Source organism: Crocodylus porosus, unplaced genomic scaffold (genome assembly GCF_001723895.1).
Source record: "Crocodylus porosus isolate Cpor-Errol unplaced genomic scaffold, CroPor_comp1, whole genome shotgun sequence".
NCBI lineage: Eukaryota > Metazoa > Chordata > Crocodylia > Crocodylidae > Crocodylus > Crocodylus porosus.
Genome location: NW_017728939.1, coordinates 108373 through 128191, shown reverse-complemented (window position 1 = coordinate 128191; position 19819 = coordinate 108373). Strand labels below are relative to the sequence as shown.

Genomic DNA, 19819 nt, shown 5'->3' with positions numbered 1-19819 from the left:
CCAGCACCACCATCAAGGCTCCAAAGTGCTCTAGATGTTGAAGGCACTGATCAGCTGAGTGGCTCTCCCACCCACGATGTGCTCCCCGAGCTGAGAGCACCCATCAACTGACTGGCGCTTCCAATCCCAGGACCGCAATGGCCCCAAGTTCAATTTCAGATGCGATGGGAACCAGCCACAAAACCATGACACCTATGTTGTGTAAAAACCGTGTGGCTTACTCCCTGTTTTACCCCAGCTTTAACTTCATGAACATACTGAAGATGCGATTACCTGATCAATCATGCCTTGAAGGTAGTACCTTCTAGGGGCCAGAGGCAGAGAGAAAAGCAGAGGCTGAAAGCAACTCCCAGTTTTGACAACATGCTTTACGTCAACTGCCAGCTGGTGGGTCCGATGCAGGGGTGCCGAGAGGGAACCCGGCGCCCTGTGTTACACAGCCACTCAGACTAGGAGACCTCACAGCCTCTGTTGGCCTTAAGATCTATGACTCTACGAACGTTTAAGGCAAAGTTTGGGAGAAGCTTCACTTCTTCTTAGCACGGCCAACAATAATGAACCATCTACAACAAACTGGTCAATATGCCTAGAGGATAATTCCCCACCATGGTTTAATTCATCGTTGTTCACACTGCCTTCCCAGTCACCTGCCCCAGTGATGGTTGGTCACTACCGGATCAGAGAATCATTAATTAGGGTTGAAAAGGACTTTAGGAGGTCATCTATTCCAGTTCAGCACTCAGGTGACAAACAAACCAGATTTTACTGGAGAATGAGTCGACCTTCCCTTGCTACTTCAGCAGGATCTTGTGTAGAGGCTGCCTAAACTGAGACTGCCCTTGATCAGAAAAACCTGCAAGTGGAGCCATCTGGCTTAGAAGTGCCTAACCCCAATTTTCCAACATCCGCAAACTGTAATCTGGCATCACCAGAGGGAACCCAGTGAGTCAATGTGTTCCCATACATGCCATTCAAGGGTTACTGATGTAACAGCCCCGGTGCTGCACAACTCGCTTGGTCTCCAAAGTGATCTGTCTATGCTCACCATGCAAGAGAAGATGTTTTCTCCCTGGAAAGCAATTTCCACTTACATGCCCATCTCTCACGCCAGTTAGCACGTGAGAGGACACGCTACCACACTGAAGAGGATGGGCAAAAAAGCAAGGATTCTAACAAGCCCGTGAACTGAAAACTGGATTAAGTAGGAAACACTAAGGGGAGCTGAAGTAGCCCCGCAGCGAAACAGCTCAGGACAGAGGAACAACTGCACGACACCTAGTCCAGCTGATTTTCAAGGTTCAGGCAGGTCTTGTAAGAGACTGAAAAATCAAGCTACTGGTTGGCCGTGCTGGGAGCTGCACCCAGCTTCCCCGTGGTAAGGGCAAGTGGGCGTCACCAAAAAACAGGGCTCATTACTGAATTAAGTATTAAGGGACTGTGCTTAAAGATAGTCCCTGAATTATGTTCAATTACAGGGCTGGGCTAGATGACCTTGTGAGTTCCCTTCCAGACCTACTTTCCTTTGCTCCTATGAATATTAATCAAGGTAAAGAATGTCTCCGAGTCCAACCTTCTGATAGACAGGCCTGGACTGCATTCCCAAACCTCTGCCAAGCCAGGGGCTGGCACATCACAAGCATCTGAATCATGCTCTAACCCCATCTGCACTAACTGGATAAACCGTTGAAAACTGTGTTAGCTGGAACCTTGACTCGTTATCTAAGCACAGAGAAGATAGCCCGTGCTGTACAAGGAGGAATGCATCAGAAGAAAAGTGCTGTTTCCTCATTTGTTTGGAGGCCCCACGTAGGCAGGGATCATTGGAGAGGGAAGCATGCCACGTGATTGTGAAAGGGGTCTCCTTTGACATTTATGCATCCTTCAAGCAGTACTTGAAGAACGCGCACATCTACCGTAAGCACTAGATATGGGCACTTTTCAAGCAAATAGCACGCTTTGATGGTATCCAGGAGACCAGCTGGATGAGGGAATGTTTCAATGAAGGGGTTTAAAAAAAAAAAGTGAATGAAAACCAAAACCAAAGAAAAGCCTGGATATGAGAAATGAACACCGATCACCCTACGCCCAACCAGAGGCCGAGAGGAGGAAGGTGCAGTAAGAGGATCCAATCTCTGACGGTGAACGCAGCAGCAGCAGCAGCAGTGTGGGAACTCACCAGTTTCACACCCGACAGGACCTCCAGCAGAGAGATCAGGTTGTGGCCATCTCGCAGGTCCTCATACAGGTCGTTGATGTGCTTGCGCACCTGCGGAGCAGAAGAGGACACCACATTTTCAGGGATCTGCCACCACCCCGAGCCAGGGGATTACTCTATTACAATGGAGAAGAGATGCAGAAGCATAAAGGCCACCACAGCGATGTATCTGGCACTTCAACAATAAATGTGTCACCGGTTTCAGTCACATCCCAATTAATCACCTCAGGAATGAGACACCAACCTGCCAAAGGACCTGGTAAGAGTTATGGTGGCCGACACACAACAGACCACTCTCGAGATACCTCAGCCCTGTGCAATTCAAAAATGCTCTCATGCCGCCCCTTTGCTATCAAAGCAGGTTGTGATTAAAGGACAGCCGCTTGGGGCTGGATTGGCCTTGGCCAACTGCAGGGTCCAACTTCAGGGTCTTCTCAACTACTGCCAGCCTTTTCCAAAACTAAAAAGTCACTGGCAACATGTTTCAACCTTTAAGATAACCTGCATAGAGGTTCATCTTTGTCGCCCATTCGCTGAGACTGGGGAGAGGAGTTGTCACTTCCCCGCCCTGCAGCACACGTTCTTTGCGACTCTGGACCAGTCATTAACCATATGAACGTACAGCACCTTGCACAATGGGGTCCTGATTTCACATGCATGCCCTAAAATATGCTACCAATAACAACAGGCAATTGATTCTCAAAACAGTTAGTGCATCTTATTTCCCTCTGGGCATGTCAGATGTCCCTCTGAGGACAGGTGGGTATCCTTGCAGGGTCGAAGGCAGATGGAAGCAGGTTGACTGTGTGCCTCTAAACGAATGCCTTTGGCACAGGCGATGTGCCCTGTAGAGGCTCGAATCCCAGGCTCCCGTCTTCACCCACTCAAGTGCTTTATTCTAATATAGTAACAAACCCAGGATGACCTCACAGGCAGGCAGGGAGCGGGCCGTTTTATGGCTGCTGAAGGTTAGGGAAAGGAGAGGTGGTCCTGGGCTATTCGCATACAGGTCTGCAATTTCCCCAGTCTCGCCACAGCAGCACGACGACACCTCCCATGTCTGAGCCAAAAACCTTTCCACTGATGCCAGATTTAATTTAAAAATGCCTGGCAGTTCTCCAAGACAAGGGGGAGGCACCTTGAAATGCAGCAATAATCCTATTCAATCACTCAAGATTTAAAAAGCTTTGCTCCAAATGTGGCAGGAAAGCTCACAGGAGCTAACGAGCGGCTCGGCAGGGATTCAAATCCGGCAAGTTTTCATGTCCAAACCAGCTGCAAGTGCCACAGGTCACGTGAGTGACCCTGCCCCTGCCATGGGTCACATAAGTGAGGCGTGGGCATGTCGGTAACGGGCCGTATCCTTTCAGCAATGACTGCACAGACCTGCAGAAGAACCTACAGCTGCCAGGGACCGGCTGGGTCACCAGGTCCAGTCCCCTGCATTTGCCATTTAGTCCCAGAAAACAGCCACGCCAGCCCCTCCTGCACACCATAAAGTACAGAGCCTGGAGACCTCCCCTAGGCAAGATTAGCTTTGCTCTGGACCTGGCGTTTCTTGTGCAGAAACAGGACCCCAGCAAATATGCTATGGCATGACTCAATAAGCAAGGCCCCCTGCAGGGACAGAGTCCTTGGACCTCCTCCCACTTCTTGCAGACACAACCTGGCACAAGTTCCTGGGACCAGAAAGCTTGCTCAAAACACCTTTCCCTGGGACCCTTAGTGCAACAAGCAGCAGGTATTAGATTGACCAGCCAGGGCTGCAGGGACTGGCCAGGCTCTGGATCATAGCCTTTCAAGCAGAAAGGAAGGACTGCAAAAGGCAAGAAATGAATTATGCAACCTTTGGATCTCAGCCTCTTCTAAAGCCCCCAGCTCCTCTTGAACCCTCACTCCCCCTCACTGGCATCAAAAAGGATGAGCCCCAAGTTTGAGGCCACACCAAATTCAAGCTCCAGGACCTTGCAGAAGAAAGGCAAGAGAAAGGAGGGGAGAGGGGGATGCTGAAGAGCAGCAGAAAGCTCAGTGCAAAGGGAGGCTTCCTGCCACTGTTTGCCATGGTCATGTGCGGCTGTGGGTGAGAGCCCAGGTCTGGCTGGCTTCCCATCCCTAACAAAGACGCAATGTTTTCCTTGCCCCGTCTCCCTCTCCCCAGGCCCTGTCATCAGGCTGGGCTCCGGGAAGGATCCAACAGGCAGCACCAGCTACTGTTGCACAGCCACCAAAGGACTTCTTGTTCAAGCAAGAGAGAGGCTTCAAGAGCTCAGAGCCAGGGGGAGAGGGGGACAGGGGCCAAGCCTAGCAAGGTCCCCTTCTCCTCTCCAGGAAGGAGCAATCTCAGCCCTGAAAGGCAAACAAGCAAAGAGCAGGGGCATCAGGAGAACAATAAAGCCCAGCCACGTGAATACCAGCGCAGAAGGGGAACGAGCTTGTTGGAGGGGCAGTCACAGAGCCACCACATGCACGGTGACTCGAGGTACCACCTGTACCCTCTCCTCACCCAGGGATGGACTGGGGCAGGGAGGAACAAGATGGGCTCTCTCTCTCAGGGTGTTTGTTGCTGCAAAGACTATGAAATGCTTTCTCCTGATGCATGATTTTCCCATTAAGAGGTAAATGCGATGGCACATGAGAGCTCGCCTGATGTTTCAGTGCTCTCCAAAGCCCTGTGAACTTCCACTGGCATATCGGCATCCAGAGGGCAGCACTAGCCCACTGCTCCAGGGACAGAGCGAGGCCAGCTGGTTCTGGGTCAAAGCTAGCACGGACAGACCAAGGCAGGTTGAAAACCATGTGCAGTACAGTGACTCTTACCTTCATCAGGTGTTTATTGACCCACTTAGTGAAGGTTTTCTTCTGGACTCGATCCCGTTCATCTGGGAAGAGAGCACAGAGAGGCATTTGGGTTAGAGTCATTAGTGCAACTGCAGGTTGCTCCCCAGGCCGGCCTACATCCACCGTCTCGGCCCATGGTACTGATTTTAAGGACCCCTGCCAGGAAGACCTCAGGACCCTACAGAAGAACTGAACCCCATACTGGAGGGGACACTGCTGCTTCTAAGCTTAGACAGGGACAGCACGGCAATTAGTCTGTCCTCTTGATACCCAGAGGCCTGGTGTGCAAGAAAATGGACTCGATAAAGTCCCGTTTCCTCTATTCTCCCAGCCACCATCAGTCCTCCCTTCTGCCCAGCCGCGCTTAGAGCCACACAGCAGCAAGTATCCCAAGCTCTCCGCCTGGCAAAATTAAATATCCAGATGCTTCAAAAAGTTCCCCAGACAGGCAAGAACAAGTTCAACTGCAGTGGAAGATGCTCAGACTGCCGCAGCGAAATAACCCACCTGTTTCCCACGTGGCACAGCCACGAATTGTGCAGCAAGGGCATGGGCATAATTTCTAGCCCCTAAGCTAGAAATTACCTTAAAAAACCCACCGCCCCCTAAGCTGCTCCTTCTGCCAGGCCTTTTTCCAAACGAGCAGCAGGGGAAGAAGACAAGCAACTATCGGGAAGCAAGACCTGCCCTTCATAATGCAGCTGAAAGGCTCACAACCTTCCCCCATGCGAAGATACAGGTAACAGCAACACAAAGGGCACGGGGCACCTTCTCCCCAGCCCAGCCCAGGCCTGAGGCATGTCATACCAGCACCAGAGCAACCTGGAAGCCACAGGGAGATTTTGCAAGACTCGCAGACCCTGAAACCTCATTATCCTGTGCCGCCATGCTATAAGGGAGCCACTGGGAAGGCGAAGAAGGGGTTACTCCAGTGTGGCCCCCTTGGAAGCAGCCGGATTCATCCACCCCCTTCCCCATGTCCCAACCCTCTTGAGAAGGCAGGTTGCAAAGGTACATAAAAACCATGGCTGCCTGGTAAAAGACCCCGCTTAATTCTGACCGTAAACGTAGTTAGCAGCTTATTCCTTGACTGTATTTTCGGTTCATGGGATTTTTAGGGTTTACTGCTTATTTTAGTCCCTCGGCTCAGCCAAGGGCACGTCTGGGTCCCTGAGAGCTTCGATGTCCCGGTGTTCAGCAGGGGCAGCTCTGGCATCCAGCTCGCTCCAGCGCACGCAAACAAGTTCACTTCCCTCCCTGGGTCAAGCCAAGGGGCCCGATGCCGACAAAGCATGGCGGGCAGCTCCCCTGCCCACCACAGGGCTGCGGGGAGCCGTGCCGAAGCCATCCGAAACCTGGCACATGCCTGCCAAGGCACAACGGAGGGGTTCACCAGCTGCAAGGCCAAGAAAGCACGTGGGGTGGAGCAACGGCTTTCCCGCAAGGCTGCAGGGAAGCTCAGACGAGATCAGACGGGAACATCTGGCAGAGTTTGTTCTGCCTGTTCCCACTTCAGAGATGCAAGAAACCACAGCAAGAAGCATGCGAGTGCACATCATATGCGAGGGCATATAGAGCAGGGTCAGGTCTGGTCCAACTCTACGATTTTCATTACCAGCTCAGCTAAGGAAATAAGAGAGGAGACATCATAACATCTGCAAGCAACACGAGGTGGAAGGAGCTGCATGCCCTTGGGAGTAGGGTTTGGATCCAAACCGGTGTCAATAAAATGGACAAACCGTCGCAGAATCAGAGAGCAGTGGGGCTGCAATGGACCCGCAGAGGTCACATCGAGCCCAACCGCCTGCCTGAAGCAGGATCATCCCTATCCAAACCACCCCATGCAAGCCATCGTTGAAACCCTTCATTCAACTACCGTCTGCCCTGACAACAAAAGACTTAAACAGCTTCACCTGCCAGAGCCAAAGCAGGAGATCCACGGCAGCCGACGTTCTGCTTCTACCAAAGATTGTTAATAGACCCTCAAAACCCCACGGAGAGGGCCACGTTGCCTGCTACAAGAAGGCAACCCTCCTAGTCCATACTAATCTAAGCATGGGGGAAAACCCCTTCCTGACCCCAAATATGACATCAGTCTGACCTCGAACAAAGGGACAAGACCAAAAAGCCAGGAACCTCCAGTTTTAAGACCCAACAGGAGCACTGCCATCACCCCCGGTCCAAATCCCCAGCCTTGGCTGCAGCCACCATGCAATGTCCCCGAGAAAGACTTAGAAACACCCTGATGTGTCCCGAGTCAATCAGCTGCAATTCAATAAAAAAACAAGACGTGCTGAAGCACCACTCGCTTAAAGAAAAAAAAAAAAAAAATCAAAGACACAATTATGAAATAGGGAATTATCTGGCTGGAGAACACCACGGGGGTAGTGGGAGCCATAGACTGAATGGGAGACAGCAACACAATACAAAAAAAAAGAGGCAACTATCATTGAGGGATGTTTTAAAAGGAGGATCGGATTCCCACGAGGGAGGGAGCTATTCCACTCCGCTCAGCACCAGTCAGACCTCACCTGGAGGACTGGCTCTGGTTTCCTGCACTGCACTTTGAGAGATGTAGATAAATGAGGTGTCCAGAGGAGAGCAGCAAGAATGGCGAGAGATTTTACAAAGCATGACCTATGGGGAAAGTTGTTTAATATTAAAAAAAGCGAGCGAGCGAGAAGACATCAAGGCTTCAACTCTGTAAAAGGCTGGTAGACAGAGGATTATGAGCACTCGCTCTCCGTGCACGTGGAGGTTAGGCTGAGACTAATCCGCCTCCAGGAGATTTAGGTTAGATAGTCTTCCTATCTAAAAAGGCAGGTGAGCACTGGAGCAGGAGGATGAGGGAGGCTGTTACATCCACATCCATGGAGGCTTTTTAAGAACAGGATTGACAAACTTGCCTGGGAGCTGGCCGAGGCAACGCGCACTTTATGACCACGATGCCCCTGCCACTCCTGCATTGCTCTAGTTTCCAAATCATGCTCTCACCCAGGCCAACTTCAGATCCATCCAGAACCAGAGGTCCAATCTTGCTAGACTCCAGGCCCCGCTTGGAAAATGCCAGCTCTTAGCTCTCATCTCCTCCTCGACTAGGGAAAAAACACTAGAGCAATTCTTCTGCAAAGAACTAAGCAAGCCCACAATGTTGCCAACACGCTGGATTCCTATCTGAAATCTCAGAGTTGACCTTGTGCAGCACATAGATGTTTGCACACACAACAGTGCTGATACTGTGTGGCGCCTCGGGGGCAGATCCAGGGTAGGGTACACTGGTGCACTTGCCCCCCGCAACCCCTTTCCATTTCTGCTCCACCCAGCATTTCAAACCAACTGCCTGGCAGGGGCAGCAGCATTTCTAGCCAGGCAGCGCTCGACTTCATGGCTCACTGTCATCTACCTGATCCCTTCTACACTCTGCATCCCACAGGTGTTAGCAACCCTCTCTCCTCTTTAATGGGCCCGCTGCTCCACCAATCCAGCTACCCTTTGCACTGCCAGGCTGCAGTCTGTTGGCTGCTCCTGGTCACGAAGCTCCTATTTCACAGCCCCACAGGTTGTGTTTTTTTAACTCAATCCAGTGACGCTATATTTGTTTTTGCTTCAGTCTTAAACAACACTCCAGCCATAGGCCCCTGGCATATGGACCACAGCGTGCCATGCATAAAGGGTGATTTCACCACAACCTCTGCAAAGATGTTATCTCGCTGTGAATGCCCCGATGCAGCAGCAAGCAGCTCACTCCTAAAAATAACCCTCAGCTCCAATGCAGCACTTTTCATCTCCTTGTGATGCAAAGGTCAGGGACCCTTCAGGTGGAAAAACTGAGGCACGCAGGTGCTGTGACCAGCCTGAGGTCACCTGGAAGCGAGAGCCGAGAACAAAACCCAAGGGCTGCCCAGCCCCAATCCAGTGCTCTATCCACTAAACCACACTGCCTCTCTTCTAGCAGTCTCCCCTGCACCAAAGAAATCTCTGGCCAACTCCTGGGTGACTGAACCATAACTAAGGATAAGACCGGGGGATAACCCAAAGACTATGCCCTCTCGTGGCTCATGACTGACGAGATTTATCCACCCCAGTCCCCACCCTGTCCCACTAAGCGCATCCTCCATTGCAGCCACTTCCACGTCTCGGCTGGGATTCAGGAGGCTCACCCGCAGGGTCCCCAAGAGCCTGGCCTAGTATGAGCATCCTTCGCACTTATCAGCTTGGGGGAAAACTCTGCTTCTATAGATTCACGCAGGACAAATACCTTGTTAATCCCTGTCCTCCTGGGCCAACCCAGGACTCCTCCTCCAGTTTATTCTCCACACTATGTCCTGCCTTGTTTTAAAGTCCCCAGCTGCCAGGCCTTTGGCCATGTCCCTCAGGGACTATTATTAAGTGCCACCTCCAGGCCCCTGTCATGCTAGGCACTGCACGCAATGGACTTATCACAGAGACATGCCTCTCTAGACAGGGGCAGCTTCTGAACAGCAAGGACGAGGGAGCCCAGACATTTACCCACCAGTTGAGTTCCTATGCGAGGCCCCCTCTCCTCTCAAGTACGGCACAAACCACACGCAGGCGGCAGCCCAATGATACCTTGTGAACGGCAGCAGAGGAAGGAACATTTTGGCTAATAGCATGGAGGCAGACACCTACTCGTAGGACCAGAGGAGTGGAAGGGATTTCCTGAGACATCAGACCCAGTCCCCTTTGAAATGCACACACACATGCGTGCACACATGCACGTACATGTGTCCCTATTCAGCTCTGGGCATCTGGCTTATTTTGTGTCTTAAAACACAAGAAAGAGTTGGTAGAAGAGCCAGTAGTCACAAGACTAGCGATGGCCCCTTAGCAAACATTCACCTCTTTACCATTCAATGCAGGGTGGGAGACTTATCTTTGCAGTCCAGCTCAGCCCATTGTCACGCACAGAGCCAAACCGATCTATGTAAATGCAGTACAAACACACCGCAGTCAGACAGCGTACAGTATACGTATGTGTGCACGCATACCTGTCTCTGAGCAAGCACGTGAACAAGTCTCACCCCTGCTCACAGCACCTGTGCCATGCACCCAACCCCGGTGCCAGCCTGCTCCCCGCCGTATGTGGGGGCAACAACCTGGCCTGTGGGGTTCATGCAGATGCAGATGCACACCCACTTCTAAGCAGGCCTCTTCCCTGCCTGTATCTGATCCAGAAAGGAGTAGCCCCCGCCTTAGCGGGAGATCCTAGTGACCTCTGAAGACTCACAGATTAGGGGGGGTAGGACAGCTCAGTCAGGCCTCACCGAGAACGGGAGCTGGCTCGGAGGCAGGGAACAGCCTCCCTGTTGAAGGACTGGGAGCAGACAGCAGCTAGCTTTAAGAGGGACTTTGATGAGTTTTATGGCAGATTATACATGGTGCAGCGGGGGGTGCTTGCTAGCTTTGAAAGTCCCTTGGAGTATCTATGTTCCTCAGAGATGTGGTTTCAAAAAACCCCAGCAATATTAGTTCCTGAAATAAATAAAAGGCAACAAAGAAAAATGTCCTCTCTTTTGTTTTACACTCTGGCAGGCAACTACCAGGCTCACAAACTTCCTGGACAGACCCCATCTCTCTCCTCTAGTTAAACAACACTCCTGCGGTCAAAGCACCCAATAGTGGTGGCTGCTGGGCTACTGACCCATCCCCAAAGGCTGGGCATATGCACCATCACTGTCAGCTCCTAATCCTAATCCTCCTCCTCCTCCACCCCATAAATCCCAGGGGCATCCCTCATCCCCCCTAAGCCTCGTCAGTGCCACCCCACCTCCCAGAGAAAGCCTCCCACCTTTCCAGGGCCTCGCTCTGCCCCGAGATAGCCCTGAGAGCTTTCAAAGCACTGAAGTGCACAGTGCAGCAGACCCCAGGACATGGGTGCTCCGGGCCGGCTGCCCTTCTCAGCTCACTCCTCCCTTTCTCTCCACCCAACCGCAAAAGCGGGCCCTGGAAAGAAGAGACTGACAGTTGGGGAAAACAGAGGAGTACCATACAAGATTGCTCCTTACACAGGGTAAACCAGCTGGCACCACGGGAAAACATGCAACCCTGGCACCACGGGAAAACATGCAACCAAGATGTAGCAGAACTGCTGCAGCTGTATCCCTGGGTCATGATGGTCCCAGCCCCCACCCTCCAGCTAGAAATACCACCCTCCCGCAAAGCCAGTCATGGCCTTAATATCTCTTCCTTCCTGCTCCGTGCTGCATGGGCCCGAGACCTTGCAGTTCATCAGGGCTAACTAAAAGGGCCTGTGTGCCACACCCCACTCCCTGCCATGCGCCACCTTCCTGGTTCCAGCCAGGCACTACGCAAGGAGATCTGTACGCACCCATGCAGCACATGCGACACACCAGGTGTGCCCTGAGCTCCCGCTCCTGCCTGTAGAAGTGCCACGTCTCCATCCTGTGCTCTCTGCATCAGCAGTCGGGTCCCCAGCGTGCACAGGAGGCGTTACGCTGACATCCGCCACAATTGAAAGCACCCGCTCGTCGCACGCCGGCTGGGCCTGCCCCCAGCGAGCGTCATCCAAACTTGGCGATGACTCCTTCCAGTTGCAAAAAAGCAGTTCCCCGTCAGGCCATCACTCCAGACACCCACTGATGCCAACGGCTGCCCTCACACCCTCTCACCTTCGGGCACGTTCTCACTCCGAGGTGTCAGGGGGGTTTCCAGCCCCTCCCAGCTTCAGAGGTGCAGGAAAGCACCAAGCCTTGCAGCGAAAGGGATCTTGCTGCAGGTGATGTGCCCAAGCAAAGTCAAAACAGCCTCGCTTTTCCACTGAGCACAGCAGGCCTGCGTCCACAGATCCGCTCAAAAGCCTCTAGCCCCCTTCCAGTGCTGCCAAAGTCGTTGCACTTCCCGGTGCAGATGTTGCCCAATATCCTGTTGAGCCACTCGTTAGACTTGCCCTCAGCAGAAGAGTGGTGCCATCCCCTTTGACCCGGGGGGAGCAGTGTGGGACACCCAGAAGGAGGGGCTTGCAAAACCACCTGAAGAGTCAATGCCCACGTGTTGAAGACGAAGGTCCCAACCTACCAGACAGGTGCTGCTCTTCCACAGCATGGATGTGCAAGGAAAGGGCAACTACTCCCTGCTCCAAGTGGCCCGAGACCGTGCAAGAGGCACCCTGCACAGCTGCATGGCTCCAGGGCAGGTCATACCGACTCCCAGCATACCTGCTTTCTATCTCCAAGCCTAGTAGAGCACAGGCCTGCCAGTGCCCTGAGGGTACCACCAGCGCCGTGAACCCGGGCAGCCAGAAGACGGCTGCCCCCCACAGCCAGGCCGCTGGCTTGTTTTCCAGTTCTCAGCTAAATGCACCAGCGCCGCCAGCCCTGGCCGGGGAGAACAATGATGGGTTTTGTCACTGGCACCAGTCAGCCAGCAGCTTCAATAACAGCATTTCCCCATCGCAACCCAGTCCCAGGCCCTGCGTGGGGAGGCCGGGATCCTGCACACAGAGCTCCAGGAGAGATAACGGGACGCTTTATCACCGCTCTTCCCTCTTCCCAGTCTAAACGCAGCTTCTCGGCAGGCTCTCCACAGCACTTCTGCTCCGGAGACAAGGGAAATGCTGCTCTGACGCCCAGGCAGGGCAGGCCGGACGTCTTCTGAGCCGCGCTGGGCAGCCGAGAGCCCCAGGTACTTTGCCTCGGAGGACGCTGCCGGGTGGACGCCCTCGCCCAGGCGCTCCCTTGCTGCTCCACACAGAAGGTGTTTTTGCCCCAGCTCCCCCCCAGCACGGCCCAGTGGTTTCTTCGGTCCTAATGAGATTACGCCTCCCCCACCTGCTGCCACCCTGCCGGCTAATGCTAATGCCCCGCTACTCCTTGCTAACAATATTAAAGCGCTGCAGGCTTATCTCTCCCGGGCTAATCTTTTCCAGAGTCACCCTGATAAGCAGCCTGTTGCGGCTCCCCCTCCGCTCCTCTCCCCAGCCTCGCCGAGGCTCTCTGGCTGCCTTTCCATCCCCAGCTCCTCATCGCCCAAAAGATATCCAATCAGCGGCCCGGCATTCCAGACAAGAATAGCGGGCAGAGGCAAAGCAAAGCTGCTATTGTCAGTGACCTGGCCGGCGTACAGGGACGGGACGAGGGGCGAAGACAGATCGCGGCGTCCAGAAGAATTTCACCCAGGACTGCGGTCAACGGGACTAATGAGAGAGAAAGCGCCACGCTCACCCACTCCAATAGCTCGCCCCCGGGCAGTAACCTCGGTGGCAGAGTAGTCCGTTGAAGCCTGCTTGCAATGCCCTGCCCCGAATCCCTGTGACCTTGGGCACACTGCTTAACCTGTGTGCCTCAGCTGCCCATTTGTAAAACATTATGGCTACCACCACCTCCCCACCTGCCAGGTCAGGCGGGATAACGCACGAGACGCTGCAAGCTGCTCAGATACCGGAGGGCTGTGCTAATGGACCTCCACAGGTATCCAAGATATACAGAAGCCTTAGTATAGACAACACTGGGGCTCACTGAATCAGACGCACTGGCAAAAATACTGGACTGTGTCTATTCCCACTCCGCGCCCCAGGAAGTCTGGCAGAGTTGCACGCAGAAGGGAACACGCTTCCACACGTGTGCTTCGCACGAAGAACAGAGCGGAGGCCCAGGAGCACACGCGGGTCAGACCCGGGCCAGCTGCCACCTCGCAGCAGCACACGGTTTACCTGGCTGACCTGGCCGGCGACGTGCTTGCCTGTTCCCAGGGGCACATCTCTAAAATACCTTGGGTGGGCTGGACCTAAGAGAAAGTGCCAGCTCAGGGGGAAACATCACCACGCACAGTGATAATCTGGGCTGAGCCCGTGTCCGGAAGCAATGCCAGGAAACGGGGCCCCGTCAGCTCTGCAGAAAAAGTGAGCTGGGTTTAGCCATTTGCATTTGAGGCCAGAGCCTGCGTGCTGGGCTGAGCAGACTGTCCCGGCCCACCATTGAACCGTGCGGCCCAGGCACTGCCATCCCCTCCCAGCCTCTTCGGTATCACAACTCCTTCTGCCGGCGGTCTGAGGAAGGTGCTCAGAGGATCGAAGCAGAGTCAGGCCACCATCTGTTCACCTTGGCGGGGGCCCTTTGTGGCAGCCGTCATTGCCTTCAGAGTCATCGGAACAAACCGATTTGGGGAGGGGGGAAAAGAACAGCCTCAAGGAAAGCCTGTTTTCGGCGCCCGCTCGGGCACGTGAAGCACACCCAGCTAGAGACAGCCTGGGCTGCATGAACATGGAGACTCTTTGGGTACAAGGTGGGAGAGCACAAGTTCTCCCCCTCCCTTGTGACGCAGCACGTAGCGGGGAAAAGCAGAGGCAGGAACCACCAGGGAAACTCAAGTCCTCTCTCATTTCAGGGCAGTGCCCCCTCCCCTCTGGGTCAGGGTCAGGGTCAGGGTCCGCTAAGCAACCAAGACTTCCACGAATGCAAAGGGGATTGTTTCCTCCCCTTCTGGGGCAGGGATAACCTCTCCTGGTCAAGGCTGGGATGCAACTGCTGCCACTTCCAGAAGTCTTTTCCTCTCCTCTCCCTGCTTTGCCTTGCATTTCTCAGCTCACGGCCCCAGCTTCCCGAGGGTCCAGGAGGCGCATGAGGGGGAATGAGTCCAGCACGGGCCTCCTCCTGTCCACTTCACTCTTTCCCAATGCAATTTAGTCAGACGCTGCCGGCTGACTGAACATTAATCATCTGTCACACGGAGATAAGTCTAAAGCCAGCCACATTCCCTACACCCGTGATTCTCAACTGGGTGTTGCAGCCCCCACGGTGCCCTGAGACCCTTCCACGGGTGCCGCGGGGTGCTGCACAACGTTAGCCCTATTACAGGAGTGGGCAATTATTTTGGGTGGAGGGCTGCTTACTGAGTTTGGCAAGCCATCGACAGGCAGCCAGAGGCAGATAAATATTAATTTTCTAAATTTTTTAGGGGTCCCGCGGGCTGGATAGAATAGCCTAGCAGGCCGTAACCGGCCCACAAGCCGCATTTTGCCCACTCCTGCCCTGTTAGGTGTGGCAAACACGATTCAGAAGATAAACCCAGAGATTTCAAAGAGGGATTCAGCATCTAAAACCTCCTGACCAGCTGTGGTCTGAGTGCTTGCAGCAGAAAAATTGCTCTAGTGTTTTCCCATAGTTAAAAAAAAAAAAAAAAAGGAGGCACGAAAGCCAAGTCCTGGCATTTTCCATGGGGTGCTGGATTCTAACAAGGGGGAGGCTGAGTCTAAAAGCCAAAGTTGAGCACCACTGCTCCACATGAAGGCAAGCGTCCTTTAGTCCAGTCTCACCACGGCACTGGGGGGCTGCACAGGCCTTCTTCCCTGAACGGGGAAAGGAAAGGGCAAGGCAGGCCACTGGGATGTTCTCGGAGGCTGAAGCGATAGCCAACTTGCCTGTTCCCAGCTGTGGCTTCCTACACTGTCTGCTCCCCATCTGTCTGGGGGAAACGACTCCCAAGCCTGTCTGATCCCCGCACGCTGTCAGGATTTACCAGTTGTGCTACCAGCCCAGTCCCCCCCTTGTGCCAGGCACTCAGCCAATGCAGATCTCCCATACAGTCCGGGCTTACGCTTGAAGGGTTGAACTTGTGTTTTTCAAGGCCTCAGCGCTATGGGAGCCCTACCCGAGGCTCTGCCAGGAAAATGGAAAAGGGAGATTATTTTTTCTCTCCTGCTTTGTAATCGCTGAAATCTCAGGCATAGCCAGCCTGCTCTTCCCTGGCTTTGCTACCGCTTCAAAGATGTTTACAGCTAACCTTGACATCTTAATCCAAGGAGCAATGGTGCCAGCTCAAATGGCAAAACACTCAGGATGCAGGAAGCTGGCATTATAAAGGCGTTCCTTGAATTGAACCATCGGACTAAAAACCCCCTTTCTCCTTGCTCACTTCTATGCTGGGTTCCTGCGATGACACGACCCCTCTGGGTTTTCCCCTCATCGTGAAGACAGGACTTAAATCCTTCGAAAAAACAAGCAAGGATAAAAAAAAGAAAACTTTGGGAAAAACTTTTGCCGTTATAAATGCAATGCCAAGGAAACAAAAAAAGGGGCTAGGTCTCTCGTGCTTCTTTGCAGGTTGCATTTAACATCGTCTAGGCGTGTGGGAATAAGAGGGAGCACAAATAGCGGGGGGTGGGAATTGAAACATTTGCCCCTAACCTGAGAGACGGCATGGACAACCATGGAAGCAAAGAGCTTAATGAAGAGGATGCAGAGAGGAAATAACATGACATCCGACCTGGAACAATGCACATTAACATTTCTGACGGAAAATCCTCCAGCACCGTGACATATAACATAAGAGAGCTGGTTGGAAAGCTGCGATACCAGGACAGAGGCCGGAGCAGGAAGGAGCATACATAAAGCACACGGTAGAGAACGGCTAAGTACCTGCAGCATTTAATTATAGCAAACAAATTAGAAGGCGATGGCCCTGATCCCCCTGCATGCTTGGAAAGCAGAGAGCTGGGCCGGAAAATGAATGATCTCGACTGAAAAGGGAAATTTAGGCCATTTACTAACAAAGAAAGAACACACTGATCAGATAGGGCTCACTTTTTCCACTCGCATACAGCTTAATAGTTTTTATAGAGCGGGGAAAGTTTCCTGGGAGACACCAAAGAATAGAGGTTGCTGAGTTATTCAGGGTGTGAGAGGCAGGGAAGAGACGGTATCTCTGGGAAGAAATGATAAAATCCATACATGGTGCGGAGATGAGCAGGCTGTCAAGCAAATCCATCTGCGGCAGCTTTGGCATTGAAGGGATTAAGTGAGGAAGGGTTACTGGGTTAACTACAGAAAGTGCCACTCGCTCTGCAGAGCAGGTCATGCTGCACACCCCTGTACGGCAGCATTTTTATACCCCACACGATTAAAGCTAAGGAGCAGGAACGACCCAAATGGTGGTCGCTTCTGATGCCTTTGGAGCCAGCATCTTCTTGGGAAATACACTTCATGATGGTTGCATCTTCCAAACCTTCTGATGCTCCGGTTTTGGAGAAGGGGGGACTGTCGTAGGAAAGGTGAAACAAACCTCGCGCAGACACCGGTCCTCCTTCAATGCAATGCACAGCTCACATGGAGAAGGATCACCCTGGACACGTCCAGTGAACCAGGCAGTGCTCTGTGAAACCAGTGCTTCACCTGGGCGTCCGCAGCGACACAACCCCCAGCCAGAAGCCGAGAAGCACATGGGAATCAGCTTTCAAAAGGGTCCAGCACGGACGTCTGGGGAGCAAACAGCCCACGAGGACGCACCTTTCTTCTCTGCTGAAAGGCACGGGGCTGGAAGGGGGAAAGGGTCCATACTCTAAAAAACACAGGGACAACTGGCTTGTCCACGTGGATACCAGACCCGGCCTGCAGCGAGGCCGTGGCAGTGTCTCTGTAACGCTGCCAAGAAGGAGACTCGCCCTCTTCTCATCATGAGCATCTGTTTGAATGGATGGTTATGACACATAATAGCCTCCTCCCATGTGCATGTGCCCAATTGTCCCTAAAGACTCACCCAACCCATTTCCTGGTCTCTTTCCCACCTCCTTACCCTCCAAAGGCTAGCTCTAGGGCACTTCGCTCTAGGATCTAGAGGTGGTAGTGGGTCTGATGCAGATCCCAACCTAGCCCTGATCTCTAACTGACTGAACAAAACCCCCTGACCCAAACATTTCCAAGCCTGGGGAGACCTCAGATGCCAGCTTAACCCCCTCGGAAGAGCTGGGTAGGTGCAAAGATGCCGTATCTGCTGCTTGTGGGCAAGCACTGAAGGATCGTGCTTCCACTTCCCAGCAGCGCCAGCCTGGGATTCCTTCTGGCTCCTCCGAGTGCTCCAGGACACCTCGACTGTCCTGCCTGGTGACTTGTCCATCAGAGATCATCCTGCAGCTAGGACATATTAATGCTAAGGGAATAAGCTAGGCCAAGACACCTACTCCGACCCCCCACTGCCTGGAGAGCAGTCCTTTCTGTGCATCAGGCTCCTGAAAAAGGGGTGAGGAACAGAATCATAAAAAATTAGGGTTTTGCAGTTGTTAGGGGGCTGGAAGGGACTCAGGCGGTCACATCCAGTCCAACCCCCTGCTCAAAGCAGGACCAGCCCCAACTACATCATCCCAGCCAAGGCTTTGTTGAGCCAGGTCTTCAAAACCTCCAAGGATGGAGAGTTCACCACCTGCCTAGGTAACGCATCCCAGCACCTCAGCCCCCTCCTAGTGAGACAGTTTTTTCTAATATCCAACCTCCGCTTCCCTTGCTGCAACTTGAGACCATCGCTCCTCGTTCTGTCGTCCCTTAGCCCAAGCCCCTGTCGTTTTATGTCCGTCCAGGGAAAGGGAGAAGGGGAAGGAAGGGCTAATGATCAAGAAGGGATGTCTGAAAAAGGCTGGAAGAAGGCAATACCTGCTGGAGAAGGAAAAAAAAAACAGGAGACATGCAAAGACTGGGGCGGGGGCAACGTTCCCATTGTCCCGCAGAGACAGGGCAACATCCAGCACTTGGTTGTTTCCGAAGTGCTGGGCAAGTCGCTAATGACTCCTCAGGCCTCACGCAAGAGAGAAGCCCCCGGATACCTGCTAACGAACCTTGTACTGCATGTGAGAGAGAAGCCCCTGGATAACTGCTGCTTTGAGAAGCTGAGGCAGAGACGCACTCAGCTGCCCGGTGCATGAGCAACAGCATGAAGCAGAAGCCGGGAGCGTTGCAGAACTGAGTTCCCACTAGCCAGGCGGGTGTGGGCATCTGTCTGTCTGCACAGAGGCATTAAGATTTTATTGCAAGAAACCACTGTGACACACATTGCCTGCCCCTGCCCTGGAGGGACCAGGGTGAGGAAGAAAGCAGGTACACAAAAGCCCAGAACCAGGACAGACGGTGCCACCCTGTACGGGACTGGGCGAGACCCTGAAACGAGGCCCCTCCTTTGGCCGACCATCCCGACAGATCCTCACTCGTCTTCCAAGCGCTTGCAAGAGCCCCTTTCCCGCAGCCCAGCAGGAGAAATATTTAGCAACATTTATTCAGAGATTTCTTCTCGGTTCTGGGAACAGCCTGGCAGGACCCAGCCCTCCCTCCCCCGCGTGGCTTCTCCCCAAAGGAGGAGGGAAGGGAGGAGAGAGCCAAGGGAGACAGGGCGGGTAAGTGGAGGGAGAGACCAGAAAGCAGCAGCCTCTTGCTCCTCGCTTCCAGGATGTCCGAAGCCCCCGAGAGCCCCGCGTCTCGAACACAGCCGCAAGCCTCCACGACTTCCGGGAGGACGGAGTCCGACCCGCGCCCCCACGACGGGGCGGCGACAACCATCTGGGTACCGCGTGCCCCCTCCCGCCCACGTGCCAGCCACTCATTGCCCCTCGTGCGCGCCCTCGACCTCTCGCTCACGGCCGGCGGCACACTAGGGTGCGAAAGGGTTGGGAGGTGCGAACCCGGGAGGGATGAACCGTACCTGCTCTCGTCCTCCTCTTCCAGTACAAGATGCCGGCGATGCCCAGAACATGACTCAAGATGAAGACCGCGGGCGGCAGAAAGGCCCCGTCCAAGAGCGGCATCGTCACCTCGCCCCCACCCGCGGCCCGCCGTCCCGTCCTGCTCTCGTGCGCCCACGCGTCCGCGTCTGGCTCCGGATGCCTTTCTCCTGAGGTTACCGCCACAGGGGTCTCGCTCCCTCTTCCCCCGTGATGCTAGAGGCAGGCATCGAGCTTGCAGCGACGAGCAAAACTTCCTGCCGGCTCGCACGGTGCGCGTCTTCTCCCCCCCACGGGAGGCCCCTCTCCTC

At 53.8% G+C, this 19819-nt stretch overlaps 1 protein-coding gene across 18 annotated transcripts in view; it reads right to left on the bottom strand.

Moving 5' to 3' along the window:
- MACF1 (microtubule-actin crosslinking factor 1) overlaps positions 1–19819 on the bottom strand; it is a 194524-nt gene that overhangs the window by 150970 nt on the left and 23735 nt on the right. For 16 of the 18 annotated variants that reach the window (XM_019547549.1, XM_019547558.1, XM_019547551.1 and 13 more), the window contains exons 1-3: positions 19490–19607; positions 5033–5094; positions 2177–2266 (exon numbers count right to left, since the gene is read on the bottom strand). In XM_019547549.1, coding sequence (XP_019403094.1) covers positions 2177–2266; positions 5033–5094; positions 19490–19592 — 255 coding nt within the window. In that variant the 5' untranslated portion in view covers positions 19593–19607. Of the gene's footprint in view, positions 1–2176; positions 2267–5032; positions 5095–11402; positions 11491–19489; positions 19608–19819 lie in introns of those variants that run through there. The other 2 variants (XM_019547552.1, XM_019547553.1) reach the window with 2 other exon arrangements.